General features: G+C 39.8%; 1 protein-coding gene across 2 annotated transcripts in view; it reads left to right on the top strand.

Annotated features, from left to right (window-relative positions):
- Positions 1 to 19,555, top strand: part of KLHL29 (kelch like family member 29) — a 625,364-nt gene that overhangs the window by 412,328 nt on the left and 193,481 nt on the right. For both annotated transcript variants that reach the window (XM_075201372.1, XM_075201373.1), the window contains exon 4: positions 15,915 to 16,062. In XM_075201372.1, coding sequence (XP_075057473.1) covers positions 15,915 to 16,062 — 148 coding nt within the window. The remainder of the gene's footprint in view (positions 1 to 15,914; positions 16,063 to 19,555) is intronic.

Below are 19,555 nucleotides of genomic sequence, written 5' to 3'. Positions count from 1 at the left end.
AATAGTTTTCCCCATTTGCAATGTGTTTCTAATCCACATTCTCTATCCATCCCTTGTAGTCTCTGAAAGGTTAGTACTGTAGTTGTTCAGTCTGTAGCACTTACTGTTTACGTTCCCAGCGACTTTATTGCTAAGCTTTGCTGACCGTAGTAACCGGCTTTCGGAGAATCTGTGCTGTACACTAAAAGTAGTGGGACTGTTTTAAATGAGCTTTAAAACAGTTTATGAAATATGAATGCTTCTAATAGGCTTAGAGGGGCTGATTCAGAGGTGGACGCAAAAAGAGCATTTCTTTTTTGTTTCTGCAGGTCTGCATGAGCCGCTGTTGAGTGAACGCGCCTTCAGAGTGTTTGCACACCCCTACCCTCCTCTATATAGTCTTTATTTTAAAGAACAAATCTGAGCAGCACTACCCTCCCACATTGTATACTTAGTATTGCAGTGGAATTAGCAGCTTGTCTTTGTGGGTATAATCTAGAAAAGAAAAGAAGAAGCTATTCTTTATTCATGTATTTTTGTGCAAAGGAACCTCTATCTGTCAATTCCAGCAGGACTGGTGTTTGAGAAGGGCAGAGAGCCCTGGGTTGTTGTTTTTTTGTAAATTACAATATTTATTTTCTTATTTCAGAATTCTATTTTTAAAGTTTCACTAAACCTAGGTTTTGATGTATTTTCCTTTCACATTTGTCTAAAAAAAATAAATGTTAAGGGATAAATGTATAAAATATTCTTCTTATAGGTGTTTATCTAATTTCTATAATGATGCTAGTAAGTCTGATTCCTATTCCTAATCCGATTATCTCTGACCAGAACTCTCTCGGTAGTGTGAATAAATATATATATATATATATATATATATATATATATATATATATATATACAAGTTAACCCGTGCATGATACTCATGCATTCTAGTCAAATCAAGGTCTTAAAAAGGTTCTTGTCATGCATTTGGGCCTAGCCCAGGCCTCCTCAGGGGAAGAGCGTTACTTCCCGACGTAAGCGCCCTTTTTAATGTGTGTTCATGAGGTAAAATTACCTCACGAAAATGAGTTTGACCCCTCAACTCCTAAATTTAGCCTTTACTGATGGAAGTTAACTGACTTCACTATTGTAATTATTTTGTCAAATAATGTCAGTATAGCCAATTTCAGGTCAATTGGATGAGCCCTTTCTGAGAAAATAGTTTTTTCCACACACTAACACACGCCGCTAGGCTTTTACTTTTATATATTAGATAATGCTAAGAATTTAGTAGGTCAGTGTATAACTCCGCCCAGCAGGTGGCGCTGCAGCTTGTTTTTTTTCCCACACACAGACTAACACACGCCGCTAGGCTTTCATATTATAGATATATATATAAATATATATATATATATATATATATATATATATATATATATATATATATATATATACTGAGCATTGCTAGAGGTGGAAGTGCAACAGACTGCAGGTGCTGAATTGCTAGAGGCGTAATGTACTGCAGGCACAGGATAACAGGAGGGTCAAAAGCCAGGAAATCAATCAGGATCCATCCATAGGAGAACAAGCAGCAGTTAGCAGTTAGGACAACAGATGAACTGTCCCAGTTTGCAGGGAGAGTCAGTCTTTTAAAGGCCAGCCACAGGTGAAAGAAGGATAATGAGTTAAACATGTAGGAAGGAGAACAGTCCAGGTGAAACAACAGCCCCTTTGGTGGAAGAGCGGTACTGCAGGCTGGATATATATAATGACAGAGTCCAGACAAAATCCCTTGTAGGCATAAACAGGGGAAGGCACAGCATCATCTAGTGAGGAGACGCAGGATTGCAGCCAGAGGCAGATTGTGACAAGTAAACAGTATAAAAAACTACAACTAAGAAATTGTAACACATTTAAAAAAAAAAAAACTATAAAACCTCTAATAAAATAAAAGTGTTATCCTGAATAATATATTTTAGCATATTTATTCAACCCAAACATCAATACAACCTGATCAGAAACTATTGTATTCAATATACCCAGAAGAAGAATTGACAGAACACACTGGAGCAAATGAATAGCTAATGATGTTCTCTGTGGATGTATAGAACCAGATAGGTTATGAATTACTACTTGGTATACCGCATATTCATTGTTGTCAGTGCAGAAGTGTGGAGAAGCAGTTATCTCAGAGTGTGGCGTGTGAGCCTCAGCTGTTTATATAATGAGAGCCGGTACAGTTATTAATCTCCGACTGATCTAATATTTCCTTATGCTCCAAGCCCTGGCCGGCGTCTTTACTTCCCTGAACGTGCATCACAAATATACATTAAGGTGCTAATGCAATATTAAATGTGCAATGTTCATATTTGGTTTTATTAAGTTATAGGGCTGAGTGATAAATCCAATACATAAGACATGACAATTATATCAACGAAAATGATATTTGCACGACATTTACATGTTTTCCTACAGGCAGTATGTAAAAACGTACACACTTATTTATGTGTTTGTGTTTTTGAATAATTATTTCCTATGCTTAAAAGAGAAATTTGTTCTCGCCTCTCTCCCAAACATGTCTGTGACTCATGCATGCTTTTACAGTGTGTCTCACTTGGGTCAGAGCACCTTAGGGTAACCATTCTTTATCTAGGGCACAACTTTGTGTTCTCGTCCTCAGATTTGAAATGTCTTGGAGTAGAACAACCTCTAACTAATTAATGTTGGAACAGCTTAGCAGCACAAAGTATTTCAGGAGATTGGGCATGCTGATTTTTTTGTGATTATGTTAGTGAGGACAGGGCTGTACATGATAGGAGTTAGTCATTGTGTCAGGTAAGCAGGAAGCCACAAACAGAGAGTTAGATAGTGGAAGGAACAAGGTCCTCCAACAGCCCAAAATATTTATACTTGCCTCCTGGGAGAGGGTAGCCTGTCCTATCACATGCACCCTTATATGAAACATGGACTTTAAACGTCCAGTGAAAACCATAGCATAAAGCAGATTAAAGAGCACATAAAGAGTCCTGTTTCCTCGGTCAATGTGAAATTAAATATCATTCCTGGACAGAACAGTGCCCCCAAGTGGCCAGCTATAGAACACAAGTTTGTCTTTACAAAGACATACACTTTACACATAGAAACTCTCAGATATAGGAGTAACATTTTTATTTAGCAGTAGAGGCTCTACAATACTTATTTTTGGATATGTATGGGTGCTGGTGCACCAATAACTGTGCAAAAGAAATTGGTTGCTGTGGGTGACATCACCTTCACCACAATTAGTTATGCAGCAGTTTTCTTAAATTGTGGTGTAAAAAAGTGACAGTCTAATGTCCCTTTAAAGATGAATCTCCTATGGATGGGGCTTAATGTAAATGTGTAGCTATACCTCATTTAAATAGTTTCACAGAAATAGGGACTCTGGTACCGCAGAGACGGTTGTGTTTTAAATTATCCATAATACCAGCCTGCCAACTTGATGCCACATGTCAAGGCCACATCCCGCTGAGATAAGGAGGGCGCTCGCCAGTTCTGGCAGAGTTTCAGGAGAATAAGAGAGGCATTCAGCACACGGCAGAAAATTCAATTCCGTCTTGCTATTTTCTTTATTTTTCCTGTAGGAAGAAATGAAAAGATATTATTGTTTGACAGAACTTTGTGTAATGTTTCGTTTCCTTTTTTTTACATTTAGCAGTAGTATTGTGTCATTGTGCTGATACGGTGTTTTGGTTTTATGTTAGATATTGGAGTTCATTTGTAGCAACAGCAGCATTGCAACGTAAAGTGTCTCAACTAAACATTTTCGTTCAAAGAACGATTACTCAGTATACTTGATTCTACATTATTGGCTCCCACATTTAATACAGAGACACCACATTACATTAATACCCCCTACATATATTAATAGCTGTCAAGTTACATAAGTATCTACCCACATTACATGAATACACCCTGCATTACACAAACATCCCACCACTTAACATCAATAGCCGACTCTTATTATATTAGTGCCCATGCACATTACCTTAAAACACCCCCATAGAGCGTTAATATCTCCCACAAAAAAATACACACACTTTCTTGCTCTCTTCCAGGCACTCTCTCACACAGAGACACCGGTCCGCTCTATGAGACCTGCACTTCCAAAGGAACATCATAGTTCCCGATAATTCCCTTCCTTTCTGATCAGGTTCCACGCGGCTTAATTTCCTGTCGACGTATGTTAAAACCGCATGGATCGCCACTGCAAGTCCTGGAGGAAAGGAGGCTCAAAATTGGCATCTTGTGATCCAAGGCCGACTCTAATAAGCTTGGGAGGCCCAGATAAGGACACAATTTTTTGGGATGGTAGACATAGGAGAGATGACCCACTATCACCCAAGGGATCATTGGTTCCTATTAGTATAATGCACCAGCAGTGCACACATCTTCAAGTAATGCAAGACTGAGGAGGATGAAGATATAAGACCAGGCTCCTATACCCAGAATCCTCTGCTGTTATGTACAAATTATGCTTTTCTCAGTCAGTTCACCTCACCCCCAACACTCAATGTCCACATTGCACAAAGAGAATAGATATAAGTGTAAATAAATCTGCAAAAATACATCTGCCTGAGCTGAGTTCAGCGCATGTGGTACCAGACATGTGAAATTCTATGTAGTATTTGGTTTTATCTTCTGTGCGCTCAGGGCTAAGTGTCTTTGATTAACTTGAATGGAAAGAAAAAAAAATGACTGCCACAAGCTGTTTTCTGACAGGTCTTTTCATGTAGGTATGTAGTTTATTTTCTTAAGGTCACCATTCCCCCTCCTCCCCCCCCAAAACACTTGAAACATTGTATAGATGAAGACATAAGTGCTATCATGTGCTATTTGCATGTTTCTCTTCACACTGTACTCAATCAGTCTCACAAAATGTAGCTGACATAGCTGGAACACGCTCTACATCTGGCTGTTACACATCCCGCTAGAGAAAAAAAATTCTAATCTTATATAGAATTGGAAAGAAAGATACAAACCTATCTCACTGGAATAAGAGTCAACGCATCAGTTTAGATCATTAGCGGACAACCCGATATACTTCAAGGGCCGCATATGCAATTCTCCAAACTTCCAAATGGCTGCACCTTAGGCTTAATTTCAAGAGTGAAAGAACAGCACCGGAAATGCCATCCTCTCTCATCGCAAAATGACCCCGCATGTCCCTCATTTGCTTCAAAAAGCCACCACATGCCACTCGCAAACCTTTACAAATGCACCCACATGCACTCAGATCCCACCACAGGTGCTCCAAAACTCCCTCACATGCCCCTCATGCCTCTCCACATGTCCATCACATGCCCATCACACATCACCCAAGCCCTTGGCATGCCCATCAGACCTCCCCACATGCCCATCAGTCCTCCCCACAGGCCCTTCAGTCCTCCCTATTTGCCCATCAGACCTCCCCACATGCCATTCAGTCCTCCATATATGCCCCTATATTTCTGGAGTAGCCAACTGGGGCTGCGGGTAAAGGCCGACCCGAGGGCTGCGGGTGAAGGCCGACCCGAGGGCTGCGGGTGAAGGCCGACCCGAGGGCTGCGGGTGAAGGCCGACCCGAGGGCTGCGGGTCAAGGCCGACCCGAGGGCTGCGGGTGAAGGCTGACCTGCGGGCTGCGTTATGTTGTTTATATTTCCTATATTTGCTATTGCAGAATAGATTTGTCAGAGGTTTGTATTGCTTTATGGGAAGTCTGATGCCACTTATATGTTAGATCTGAGGCTGGGGGGTGTATTTTTAAGGTGCTTTCATCACTGGATGCAGTAGGCTGCACTTGCTCAAAGAACTGCCTGTCCCATCAAACCTTGCTTTCAGTATCTGGTGTTTCTTTCCTCATCTAGAATGAAAATGGTTTACACCATCGCATGCCTGGATGGAAACAAAGCAGGCGCTATATTTTCTCTTAGGAGAATCTACAACTTCGCTCTTCTCTTCACATATTGCAGGATCCCTTCCGTAAGGGGGGAAAAAGGTGTTGAGATTGTTTGTCAAGGGGATGGGAGCGCTCGAGTCCACCTGTCCAATCATATGCTGCCTTCCCTCCAGTAGCCACACCCGCTTTGCACGAGTAGATACCTGGGGAGATATTTACTAAACTATGGCTTGAAAAAGTGGCCATATTGCCTATAGCAACCAATCAGATTCTAGCTGTCATTCTGTAGAATGCAGTGAATGATAGCTAGAATCTGATTGGTCGCTATAGGCAACATCTCCACTTTTTCAAACCCGCTGTTTAGTAAATATCTCCCCAGGTATCTACTCGTGCACAGCGGGTGTGGCTACTGGAGGGAAGGCAGCATGGTGGCTCAGTGCTTACCACTTCTGACTCACAGCACTTAGATCATGAGTTCAATTCCCGACCATGGCCTTATCTGTGTGGAGTTTGTATGTTCTCCCCGTGTTTGCGTGGGTTTCCGCCAGGTACTCTGGTTTCCTACCACACTCCAAAAACATACTGGTAGGTTAATTGACTGCTATCAAATTGACCCTTGTCTGTGTGTATGTTAGGGAATTTAGACTGTAAGCTCCGGTGGGGCAGGGACTGATGTGAGTGAGTTCTCTGTACAGCGCTGCGGTATTAGTGGCGCTATATAAATAACATGATGATGATGATGATAAAATATACCCCCTGGAAACCTGAACAGACCTGCAATCTCAGCAGGTGATATAGGGATAATGCTCTAGGGTAGGAAGCATCACTGTAATGCTAATCAATGGAAGTCCAATTAGTAGAAGAAGACGTAACATTTACGCTACAGTACATATCACTATACAATCAATATAATAAATCATTATTTAGCATACAACATATTCCAGATACGCTAATACTAAATTCTACTCTGGACAAGGGCTAGGTCATTGTACATTGAACATGACTTATTAAAAGCATTAATGTTTTTAATTTGACATATTGTTTTGCGCTGTAAGCCTTAATAAAGTAATCACCCGTACTCAAGGTTCATTATAAATATATATGTATTCCTATACTTATTCCTCATTTCTCCTGAGATGCCGGCGCAAAACATTGCAAACAAACATCTAGCGGATTCTTTGTAGCTGGCAGCTGCCCGGGTGCTGTGATGTTTAAATAATCTCCTTTGTTACTTCTTAAATGTAAAGGTTACCTTCTAGGCTCCCATGTCAATTAATGAAAGAAAGAAGCTTCAAATTTATTGACAATCTGTCATCGTCGTGGAGATTTGTTAATAAGCGTAAGTTCTGTCTTTTTTATATTCTATTCTACTGGCAAGTCCTAGCGAAGCGGGAGACCCTGGGAAAGTCAATAAATGTGCTACATTTTATGAGTTCAAGTAATGTATTATAAATGAGTGTGTTATTAACATGATACTGTATCTAGTTCTCAGCTATACTCTTCCAATAATTATTTTCTTTGACTTGTGTCTCTAAGATATTTATGACTTCTTGTAAATGTGTGTATAAAAGTTTATGATTTTGCTGATCAGGGCCAGGATGTTTCTGATAAATGTAGATTTTTTTTCTCCTAAAGTCTTGTATGAAATATAGGGTATAGTGGCTTTCAAGGGCCAGAAACACTCAAAAAAGGGATCCACAGCCACATGGCATGAAACCCTAGACCAGGGTTTCCCAAACCCAGTCCTCAGGGCCCCTAGCAGTGCAGGTTTTCCAATCTCCTTGCTGGAGCACAGGTGTAATCATTACTGACTGACACATTGTAACAGATCCACAGGTGGTCCTAATTATGTCACATGTGATCCGGAAAACCTGCACTGTTGGGGAGCCCTGAGGACTGGGTTTGGGAAACCCTGCCCTAGACAATCTAGGTATTTGCCTGAATTCAAACTGCTGATTTTCATGAGTTGCAGTTGGCGAGTCACAATTCATCTGCTCCAGTTTGTATTCCAGGTATATTAGGTTAACCCTACAAGTCTGGGTTTTTTGGGGGTGCCATGATTATCAAATATTAAAGACATTATATTAGGGAGCACCTGTTTTTGTGTTCCAGAATACTGTCACACTGACAATTGGATTTGACACTTGGGGTCCCAGACCAATGCCACATTGACATTTGGGGCTAGATTTACTAAGCTGCGGGTTTGGAAAAAGTGGGGATGTTGCCTATAGCAACTAATCAGATTCTAGCTTTCTTTTATTTAGTACCTTCTACAAAATGACAGCTAGAATCTGATTGGTTGCTATAGGCAACATCCCCACTTTTTCAAACCCGCACCTTAGTAAATCTAGCCCTTGGAGTTGAACAGAAATGCCATACTGACTCTTTGGGTCCCCGAGCAATACGACGCTGCTAGGGTAATCAATGATCTTTAAATAAACAGATAGGCATTCATTATTTTTGCAATTAGGTATAAGGCCATCTACACAAGACGCAAACATTAGCATTTATTTTATTTTACCATTTGGGCTCCCGTTATTTCTCAATGGCACCCTGACGTGGGGGAATCGAGAACAATGGCACCCCGACACCTGGGGTTCTTAAACAATGCCACATTGAGTTTATGGATTCCAGAACAATTCCACACTGACTTTTGGGATCTAGAACAATTCCACACTGACTTTTGGGATCTAGAACAATGCCACACTGAAAGTTGTTACTCATCCCCCCTCTAAAAGATAAGCACCACTAATGCACAAAAACTTAACTGTGGCACTGAAAGAAGCCCCGCCTTCCTCCCAGGGCCAGCCCTCATTTGTAAAAGCAACAGAGGAGCCTATAAATGCCCTACTACCTCTTTTACCAACTATCCTTTGAAGAGATACTAATCATTCGTAGACATAAGGAAAGGTATGTACTTTCATAGGGGCAAATGTGCACAGTGGAGTAAAAACCATAGCAACCAATCAGCAATTAGCTTTAAACAGTCAAGTGTAAATTAATCTACTGAAAGCAGTTGTCTGATTGGCTGCTATGGGTAAAGCCGGAGTCTCACCTACGCAATCTTTCTTAAGATGCAATTTCAGTAACGATTTTACCAATGACTGTAAGTCCCGATGAGCATGGCGATTTATGTGTACACACCTACACGACTTACCTTCAGATCTGTGCTCTTCACCTGTCATAACCATCCGAAAAGGTTGTGACTCTGCACACTCCATTGAGATCTGACTACATTGATGGTCGTGAGTGTGTACACACTTCCACATTTACCCGACTTCTCTCCATTGTTGATCGTGATTTTTAGGACGTTTATAAAACCATATCAAACGATGCAATGTCCTTTGTACCATAATGCATGGACTTGGGAGCGTACACACTAATGCGTAATCTGCAGGATAATTGCATTAGTGTGTCCCTAACATTATCTGTACACATAATCTACTGCACCTATGCTAGTAAATGAACCAAATTAATGTATTTGGAGTCCGTCTTCTTCAAATCTGATAATATCGACTGAATAAAAACCACCCAGTAGCGTTTTCTTCTTGAATATAAAGTGGTTTAGTCACCTCTGGTATAAATGAAAATGCTTAATTTAGCCTCTAACCTTTTGACTTAAGGAATAGATGGGATTTACACAGACTAATTTTAATGGTAAAATATTCTGATTCAATAAAGGGATAGCTAGGAATGTATGCATTGGATTTTGTTTTAATGGGAAAAAATAAAAGTTGACAGCAATTTCTTGATGCTCTATTAATCTTTTTGGGGTTTTTTTCCAATCAAATTTTTTTTTACATTACATGGGATGCAAATATTGAACACTTAATCCGGAGCCCAGAGCAATGCAACAAGCCTAACCTAGTTATTTCACTATAAATTAAATACTAGATCATTATACAGGAGAGTGGGAGAGAAGACGCAGTCTCTGTAATCTCTCTTCCAGCTACAGGCTCTCTTTATCTGACTCCAAACTCATTGTCCTTTAACACATTATCCAGTCCAGAGCCTCATTGATTTTATATGCAGCTCCTGATTATGTGTTATGAGCGTTATCCATCTACTCTTGACAATCTGATTGTAATGAAATCCCTCCAGATATTTCAAGCAGAAAAACATCATTTCAATCAATCCTATGTAGACAGTCATGGCTTGATAATCGCGGATATATTTATCTAACTCATTACTGTGGAAATATACATACTGGGGGCACACTTGGAAACATCAGAAAAAAGGGAAAGATTTCTATACTTTTGTACCGTTTATGTCGCACTCCATCTATAATTATGTATCGCGTTTTCCTGTGTAAAGGCCTCCTGTGTGTGTCCTACAAAAGATTCTTAGTGATACAGTGTTTAAGTGTTCTTGTTATGTCCCATAAATTGTGTTGTTTTTTTTTTATTTCTTTTGTATTAACCGTTTACAAAGTAAGAATTGTGAATATTCAGTTATAAATCTATCATACATTGTGTGTGGCTCATTATTTGCACAAGTTTATTGGTGCAGAAGCCTTTCGAAGTGTCCACACTGTAATCCCTATACCAGGGTTTCCCAAACCCAGTCCTCAGGGCTCCCTGACAGTGCAGGTTTTCCATATCTCCTTTCTGGAGCACAGGTGTATTCATTACTGACTGATACATTGTAACATATCCACAGGTGGTCCTAATTATATCACATGTGATCCAGAAAACCTGCACTGTTAGGGAGCCCTGAGGACTGGGTTTGGCAAACTCTGCCCTATACTATCGACAATCATCATCATCATTTATATTTATATAGCACCACTAATTCCGCAACGCTCTACAGAGAACACACTCACATCAGTTCCTGGCCCAATAGAGCTTACAGTCTAAATTCCTTAACACACACACACACAGAGAGACTAGGGTCAATTTGATAGTAGACTATGCATAAAGTGTTCATAATTAATGGTACATTTAATTTCTGTTATAGAGGACCTGACATTAGGGAAGAGATATTTTTTGGGATAAATGAAAAAGTTTTAGACACTTACTGATGTGTAACATATTAAGGCTACTAGCATTATAATCATACAGATTAGTATCCTAACCATTAGATTGTAAGCTCTTGGGGGCAGTGCCCTTTTTCCTCCGGTCGTCTTGTCTTTAACCATCTTGTCATGATGTGCATCCTTGTCATTGCTTCGTGCATGGTCCATTTTATATGCTCAATGTTTGTCCAGTATTTTCGTTATTCAGTTATTTTGTTTGCTATTCAACTGCGTCTAATATATAACGTGTAATTCCAGGATGTACGGGGCTGAGAAATATTTTGCTGGCCTGTAAATGAGTAATAACAGTAATAATCCTTCACTGGGCAGTCTTCTGTCTGTGATTGGTCTATGTCTCGTCGCTCTAGACCAGTAAGAAGCTCTGGCATGGAGCTGGAGGCGGGAGTAGATAGACAGAGCACTGCCCAGTGATTAATTAACATACTGGGAGTGCTATTGTTAAACCCTGTATTGCATTATATATTTAATGTATCGAACTAATTAAATACTAAAAATATCCCAGCTTTAGTGAGAGTTCCTCTTTAATTTCTTATGTATAAATAAAGGTAGCTGAGATGATTACATGAGATGCATTAAACCTATGGTTTAACAATGTGGATATAAATATGTTTATCATGACTTTCTCTGCAGTAGTATTTTGTTGTGACTCTCAATGACCTTTAGCGACATTTGCCCTTGAAGGATGTTCCATAGGGGGCCTGTGTGCTTTCAACCTTTCATGGTTAGTTTAAATGTGACTATTTCCTGCGCATTTATTTCTGCAAGATGCTTGGTCAGTAGCAGAAATATTATTATTTCTTTTACTCTCTCTCTCTCGGTGTCTCTGGCTTGCATGAAACTCTCTTTTCACTAATTATTTCCCCAGTGAGTTTAACAATTGTGATGAATTACCAACACATTCACTTAGCAGTAGATAAACAACATTCTGCTTTTTATTCCTGTTGAGGGGAAAGTGTCAGGAACGAAATGTGATCATTACCCATCCAATGCTGTTCAGAATGTATTTCTTTAATGCAAATAAAATCGGGGAACAGGACAAGCAGGGAATTGGGGACAAAAATATTTTGATTGCAAGTGGAAGAGTCTTCAAAACATTGATATGAATAATTTACACCGGGCTTGTCCCGTCTCCCCTTGGTGTATTGAAAATTTTATTTATATAGATTTGTATATTACCTGCTTAACTTTAACGTACACATTATTAAGGCCTTGAAAAGTATTATAGTCTGTAATAAATCCACACTGCGACAAATGTAAGTGTTCACTCTGCTCATGCACTATATTATGCCAACACGTTTAACATTCAAATATGTTATACTTGGCAGATCAGGGGTGGATATTGGGCCAGTCTCTTGTTTAATCTCTTGCCTTGAAATTCTGTGGAATGTAGTGAACTAAGTAGCTGTTTTCTCCGGCAGCAGTTAAATCCACTTTTTCATAATTTGCATTCTGCCCTGTTTCTGCGTTCTGTGACGATCTCTGTGCCTTTAGCCATTAAATGAAAATGATTGATGTGATCTTGTAACGCAGGGTTCAGCAATGTACCCTCTTTTTTGTGCAGTTGACTATGGTCAGGGCACCAATTGCATTTATTCTTCAAAACAAACTCTATGTAGCCAATCAGAGTATTGTCACAGGGGTAAACGCAGGATTTGTAGAGGGGGTTTTTCACACCACGCCTCCAGTGGGCGTGACCAGCATGCATGGGGGTGTGGCTATAATTTTAGACAGTGCTTGGCTGCTCTCCAACTCTTCCTATCCCCATAATATACATGGGCAATGCTGCGTGCACTACTGTTAGGTGCACGCAGCTCTCCCTTTTCAAGCAGAGCTGTGCGAAGCGAGAGCAGGGTCCAGCCAACTCAATTATACAGTGCCTCAGGCTTGGAGGGGGGTTTACAGGCACTAGGCAACCCCCCTCAGTTTGCCTACGCGTCAGCAGTCTAGGGCAGGCTGGGCTGGGGGGGCAGGAGGGTACCTGCACCCTGGGCCGGTCCCTTAGTGGGCTTGGTCACTGGGCCATCTTTATTTTTTTTCCTTTAAAATGTTCCTAATAGGCTGCCTTGTTGAGTCTTGCCCTCCCCCGGGCAAAAGCTTGCCAGCCAGCCCCCGGCTGCAGTACAGGTTATTTCCACTCAGCCATCGCCTGCATGTACGTTTATGCAAATTTGAAGTTGGACGTGCTAGACCAACAGTTAATCCTACTAGATTAGGGGGTAGGCCACTAGCCAATCATTAACATGCCTGGGACCAATGTATAGAGCAGATCGGGAGCAGCTAGAAAAGGGAACACAGGCTCGGCAGACTGTCTGATGCCCACCACTGGTAAAGAGTGACCTGCATGATCTCTTCCTCTATTTATCTGCTACTTATTGGACCATGCAAGGTTTAAAAAAAAAAACCTCACAGTTCTATCAAGTGCAACCTGTCATAAACTCTAGTTGTGTTTAATAGTATTCCTGTTGCAAGAAATGTTCTAGCTTCAGTAAATGTGTTACTAAATCTGCTTGCAGGACTTAACTTACCTGCATAACCCTTGTTATTCTTTCTGTCCCATAATCCTCTTGCAAAATCCTTCTTGTCAGTCTTATTCATGTGTGATAATCATCTGGCAATGGAACAACTTCAGTATTATTATTAATTATTTATAGAGCACCACAAAGCTTCGTACATGGCGGTAGTACAGACAAAGCAAACACAGATCACATAAACAAATAAAAGTTCACAAATTTTGAATTGGCAGAAGTTGAACTGAAAAGCACGGGTAACAAAAAGTAGTAATACTAGAAGGGTAATATAAATCAAATTATATTACAACGGGCTATTCCTGGGCAATTACAGGGATGGCAAGGGTAGCCAACAGTGACAAGAGAGGGGTCGGAAGCAAGTAAGGTGAGGGAGGAAAGAAGAGGGATAGATTGAGTGATAAAGCTCTGAGAAATGTTGCTATGTGGTGGGAATCCTGGTGCTACCAATGGCACAGCGCAGCAGCGCCGAAACTGCTCTAAAAAACATACTGGAGCTCCTCCGGAACAATATATAACACTGATCCCATCTAGCTCAGTAAATCCCAGAGCTAGATAACTCGCAGTCCACAATAAACAAATCTTCGTGTTCTAAAGATCCTATCAGTCTGCTCAGTTTATATATAACAGCAGAGACAATTCAAACGTAAAATTGAAAATACAAAAAAACGACCTTTGTTGCACGCGTTAATTGATTATTTAAACAGACATTTCAGCAATAACACTCAGAAGGCTGTTTAATGTCGAGCATACTTTTCAAGATGCTATGATAGCAATTCAGTAATATATTTTATCCTTTTGCATTGTATTGATACTGTAGATTTTCCACACAGTTTATCACCATTGGCTCCAAAAACCCATTGTTGGTGAGTGATGAGGAAGACAGCTGTATACTACAAAGAGATATGTCAAAACTGAATTATCTTTAAATATACAGAATATATGATATTTTAAGTAGAATTTGCTATCACTTTAATATCTTCTAAATATTACATAAAGCTAAAAGACATTATGCAATGAGAGCCTTCATTTTTCTACATATTTGCATTCAATAAAAAAAAGAGGGTGGTTTATACCGGGCAGCTTTCTAGGCAGAGGTATAATGAGATAGTACTCATATACTCAACGGAATACTGACCGTAGTGGTCAAGTTATTATTATAGTATAATATAATACTCACTTGTCATTACCAACTTATTAAAGAATCTCTCAGAGGTTGGCATATTGTCCCTAGGATGTATCTTAAAACTCTCCCTAACCCTTATCATGGTTTTATTGAGGCTATCTTCGCAGTCCTTTATATACTGAACAGGAAACCAAACTCTGCACTAATGAGCCCCACAAAGGGTGAATCAGTCTGTCTTTATGTGGGAATCTTGTCTCAGCACTGTCCAGTGTGCCAGGTTCTAAATACTCAGTGGGTAAAGTAATGACTCTAAGAGCATTACTTTACCCAGAAGCCTCTTCTCCTCAGTAGGAGCAACTTACTTTCAGGATCGTGAATATAATTGTTTACTGAACAAGAAGAAAGCTATGAATACATATCATATTCAAATAGTATGTTTTTTTCAGTATACTGTAATAAGGTTTTAGTCCATATTTCGCTTCTCCAGTTTATTTTAATGTCCGCTGTTCCACTTTTCTTATAATTATCATAACTCCCAATTTTGGACGGACATCCCAATTAGCGGAGCACAAATGGGGCAGAGGCTTAACAGGAAAGTGGGTGGAGTTTTAACCATATTTGTCCATTTGCGGGCAGAGATTGTGCGGAACTGTGGTTTGGCTTATTTTGTGCCACTTTCAGGATTCTAAATGTTGGGAGGTATGTTTCTATTACCATCCTAACAGAAACAAAAAACAATGTTTTAATATGGGAAAGGTTGACAAGGTTGAAGTACCTATGTTGGTTTTTTAAAACATTTTTATCGTTTAATTTTGTGATAATAGGGACAAACTTAGTGAAAAAGAACCTCTTCATTTTGTACAACACGCTGCAAATCTCAAAATACAAATTACTTTATACAAAAGAACTTTTCATAATAGCCACAATTATTGGTAAAGTTTCAGGAGCTTATCAGAAATAAATATGAGATAAGGCTTTGATCATTGGGGGTATTTTATTCCTATGTGCATCAAGCTTTCTGTCTGTAGGACTATTTATTGCAGACTATTGAAGAACAGTGCAGGGAAACTTAATATATATGAATGTTTCAAGACTACTCTTTTATATGAGATCTAAAAGACATCTGAAGGTATCAGCTCATGACAGAGGGTGGGACTTACAGAGAATATGTGCTTCATCAGGAAGTGGGCGGAATATGACGTGTTTGTGTGAATTTTGGGTATTGTTTATGTAAATGATAGGCAACATTTATTTTGTCCTGGTTTTTGCCTGGGTAAATGTTAGTAAACCCTCCAATGTTTTCTGGCTATGATTAATTACTGTTGCTCTACGTATTTTTCTTTTAGACGCCTGTACTTTCCAAGGCTGAGAAACAAACACAAGGACAATTACTTGCAACCAGTGTGAGATGGGGACAGACTCCAATCAACCAGTCTACACCATGGGATACTGAAGAGCCCCCGTCGAAGCAGACACGGAAAGGAGAAAACCCAGGTGAGCTTCCGCTGTTGTTGTATTTTTTTATTTAACATTCACCAAACATTAAACACCAACATACTAAAATGAAAATGTGGAGCTGTTGCCCATAGCAACCAATCAGATTCTAGTTATTTACCAGAATGTCCTGGATAAATGATATGTAGAATCTGATTGGTTGCTATGGGCAACACCTCTACTTTTCCTTTTTAGAATGTTTGATAAACCTACCCAATAGTGTCCACACGATGGCTAGAATCTGATTGGTTGCTGTCGGTTACAGCACATTGATACACATAATTCCATTTTCTAAAATAAGCCTCACAGTGAAGTGAAAAACAGCTAGATTTTGCCGAAGCTCAGTTTATTACTAATGTTAAACCATCTAATGTTCCTTCTTATCATCTGGTTATTTAGTGGTTAAATCAAAAGTCCTTATGACATCCTACGGGATTTATATAGAATAAAATATTTAGTCATAATAGATCTCATCTAGTTTCATAACTAGGAGCAGGAAAGAATGGCAGCGTACACATATATAATTATATAGGCTAGCAATTAGAATAATTGGTGCATTATTAATGAGCACTCCTTATTCTTCCAGTAACACGAAGATCTGTTCCCAGAAATAGCTATTCAGTGAATGTGATTGACATGACCGGGAGACACCCTCCCATCACTGTGGAGAACACAGTACTGTGTGTCCCTATTGTGGATTTCAAGAGATTCGTGTTTGTTAAAAGACATCAAGCCCCAGAACGTAAATCCCCAGTAATGAGCAGAGAGCAGTGTGTTATTGCACAGATTCCCTATCGCTGGGGCTTGGCTGTGTGTCATTATGTTGTGTCATCTTACTGTCACCATACAGGCAGCTCAGTAATGTCCCAATGCTTGCTGCACAATTCCATGCTTCTTCTAATTAAAGCTTCGGCTACTGTCAGCATACTACCACATCTCCGGGCTGACATACACCATGTACGTCTTCATCACCCTATATTGTATCCCGTTAGTGCCTTATATCCATTTTTTTCCTATTTCCGGGAAAAATATGCCTTTTAGAAATAGAACTTGTAAACCTTTAAACAAAATAAGTCCTTAGATGGACATGCAGCACGGTGGCTCAGTGGTTAGCACTTCCACCTCACATCACTGGGATCATGAGTTCAATTCCCGACCATGGCCTTATCTGTGTGGAGTTTGTATGTTCTCCCAGTGTTTGCGTGGGTTTCCTCCGGGTGCTCCGGTTTCCTCCCACATTCCAAAAACATACTAGTAGGTTAATTGGCTGCTATCAAATTGACCCTAGTCTGTCTCAGTCTGTCTGTGTGTGTATGTTAGGGAATTTAGACTGTAAGCCCCAATGGGGCAGGGACTGATGTGAGTGAGTTCTCTGTACAGCGCTGCGGAATTAGTTGCGCTATATAAATAGCTGCTGATGATGATTGTTTTAATTATTAATGATTGCAGGCTTGGACTGGGTATTAAAGGGGAACTCTGCCTGCAGGGAATTTGATTCCTTTATGAGCATTGCTCTTAGATATGACGAAAGATCTGTGTAGATATGATGTTTCCAATGCACAGACAAGCTGTTATCTGTTATTGTATACAAGGGCGATGAATAATACTTGGGGGTAGATCTACTAAAACGTCTAAAAAGGGAAAGTGGAGGTGTTGCCTTTAGCAACCAGATTATAGCTATCATTTTCTATAATGTAGAATAAATAATAGCTAGTATCTCATTGGTTGCTATGGGCAACACCTCTACTTTTCCTTTTTAGACGTTTTTAGTAAATACACTCATTGGAGGGAGCTAGTTAAAGAAACAAAACAGCCTCCAATAGGCTTTATTATAGTAAATGTAAAGTATAATATGCACTTACAATTAGGAGGCCACTTCATATTTTGGACATTACGGCCACCATATGTCAGACAGGAGGACGGGTTAACCAAGTCGGACGGTTTTCTCTCCCTCCCCCCCCCCCCCCCCCCACCTTCTACGGGAACTAAAAATAAAAAAAACCACAAAGAGGTCACCCCAAACAATGGTCATATATTGATCTAAAAATATGCTGATTCCTTTTGCATGCTATGTGTTGAATAAAATCAATTAACAAGTCCAATAGGAGAAACAAACAAATGAATAAAACAAACACACTCATATATGCATAATAAGCAGTTAATAATAAATTACTCCAGAAAACTTTCAAATCAAATTAAAACCAGAGGGAGACAACATGTTCAGAGTGTGAAATCGAATAAGTTTATTTTAAAGACCCCAGGTTGTCACCTGCTCTGTTACCGGGATTCACCACTTCTATGTCTGTGACTGTAAATAGGAATTCTATCTATTCTTATATGTCTCTGGCGTTCATATAGGCGTACCCTTATAGACCTTGTAGGGCAGCCCACGTTTTGTACCTTATCATATAGGCTGACAAATATAGAATAATTCATTTTAAAATATGTCCTGTTACTAAATGAAGAAAAAGTATTCCTGGGTTTAGCACCGAATTTACCTCCATGGTAAATATCCCACCACCCCTTATCGGTATTTTGCATGTCCACATATTTTATAACATAGAATATTATATTTTTGAAATGACTCATTTTTGTATAGGATAACGTAGGTAATATGGATTCTAAAAATGGGTCCAGTTTAAAGATCTTCATGTTACATTTTACAATATACTCAATATACTCTATTAACGTAGTCCAGCAGCCAAGCTTGGATGGAGTTTTATGAGTTCATTGAGTCTACAGGCTTAACTTATCGGACAATGCAGAGTCTGGCCACATTGCAGGTTTGAGAGCACAAGAGCTTGCACCTTTTTTTGCACAAGGATAAGGGAATTTCCCCTGGGCCCTGGGATCCAAGTGGCTCCTGAAATAAATTTGTCCTGTCTCCCTGTTACATAGTGGCCTCCACTGGCTCTACTTTTCGGGAACAGTCTCAGGTGTTACAGTTTTGTCCCCGTTTGTTTTATTTATATAATTAGGTTATACTTAGATTTCTAAAAGCATATTCTCATTTGGGTGTTGGCATACTATATTATTATTATTACTATTATCGTTTATTTATATAGCGCCACTAATTCCGCAGCGCTGTACAGAGAACTCACTCACATCAGTCCCTGCCCCATTGGAGCTTACATGGGTCAATTTGATAGCAGCCAATTAACCTACTAGTATATTTTTGGAATGTGGGAGGAAACCGGAGCACACAGAGGAAACCCACACAAACACAGGGAGAACATACAAACTCCGCACAGATAAGGCCATGGTGGGGAATCGAACTCATGACCCCAGTGCTGTAAGGCAGAAGTGCTAACCACTTAGCCACCGTGCTGTCCGTATATGTGAGAAGCCTTCTATATATTACTTCTGTTACCTCCCTGCCACCTGTACAAATGCTCATCCTTACTTAACCTGCGCTAGCATTCTGAATATCATGGCAGCGATCAACCACAAATAGCTACCCCCCAGTCTCGTGGGAATGTGCTTAGACGTCATC

The sequence above is a fragment of the Mixophyes fleayi genome, chromosome 3 (genome assembly GCF_038048845.1).
Source record: "Mixophyes fleayi isolate aMixFle1 chromosome 3, aMixFle1.hap1, whole genome shotgun sequence".
NCBI classification, from domain to species: Eukaryota; Metazoa; Chordata; class Amphibia; order Anura; family Limnodynastidae; genus Mixophyes; species Mixophyes fleayi.
Note: the sequence above shows the minus strand (reverse complement) of the source record. Positions and strands in the feature narration are given on the sequence as shown.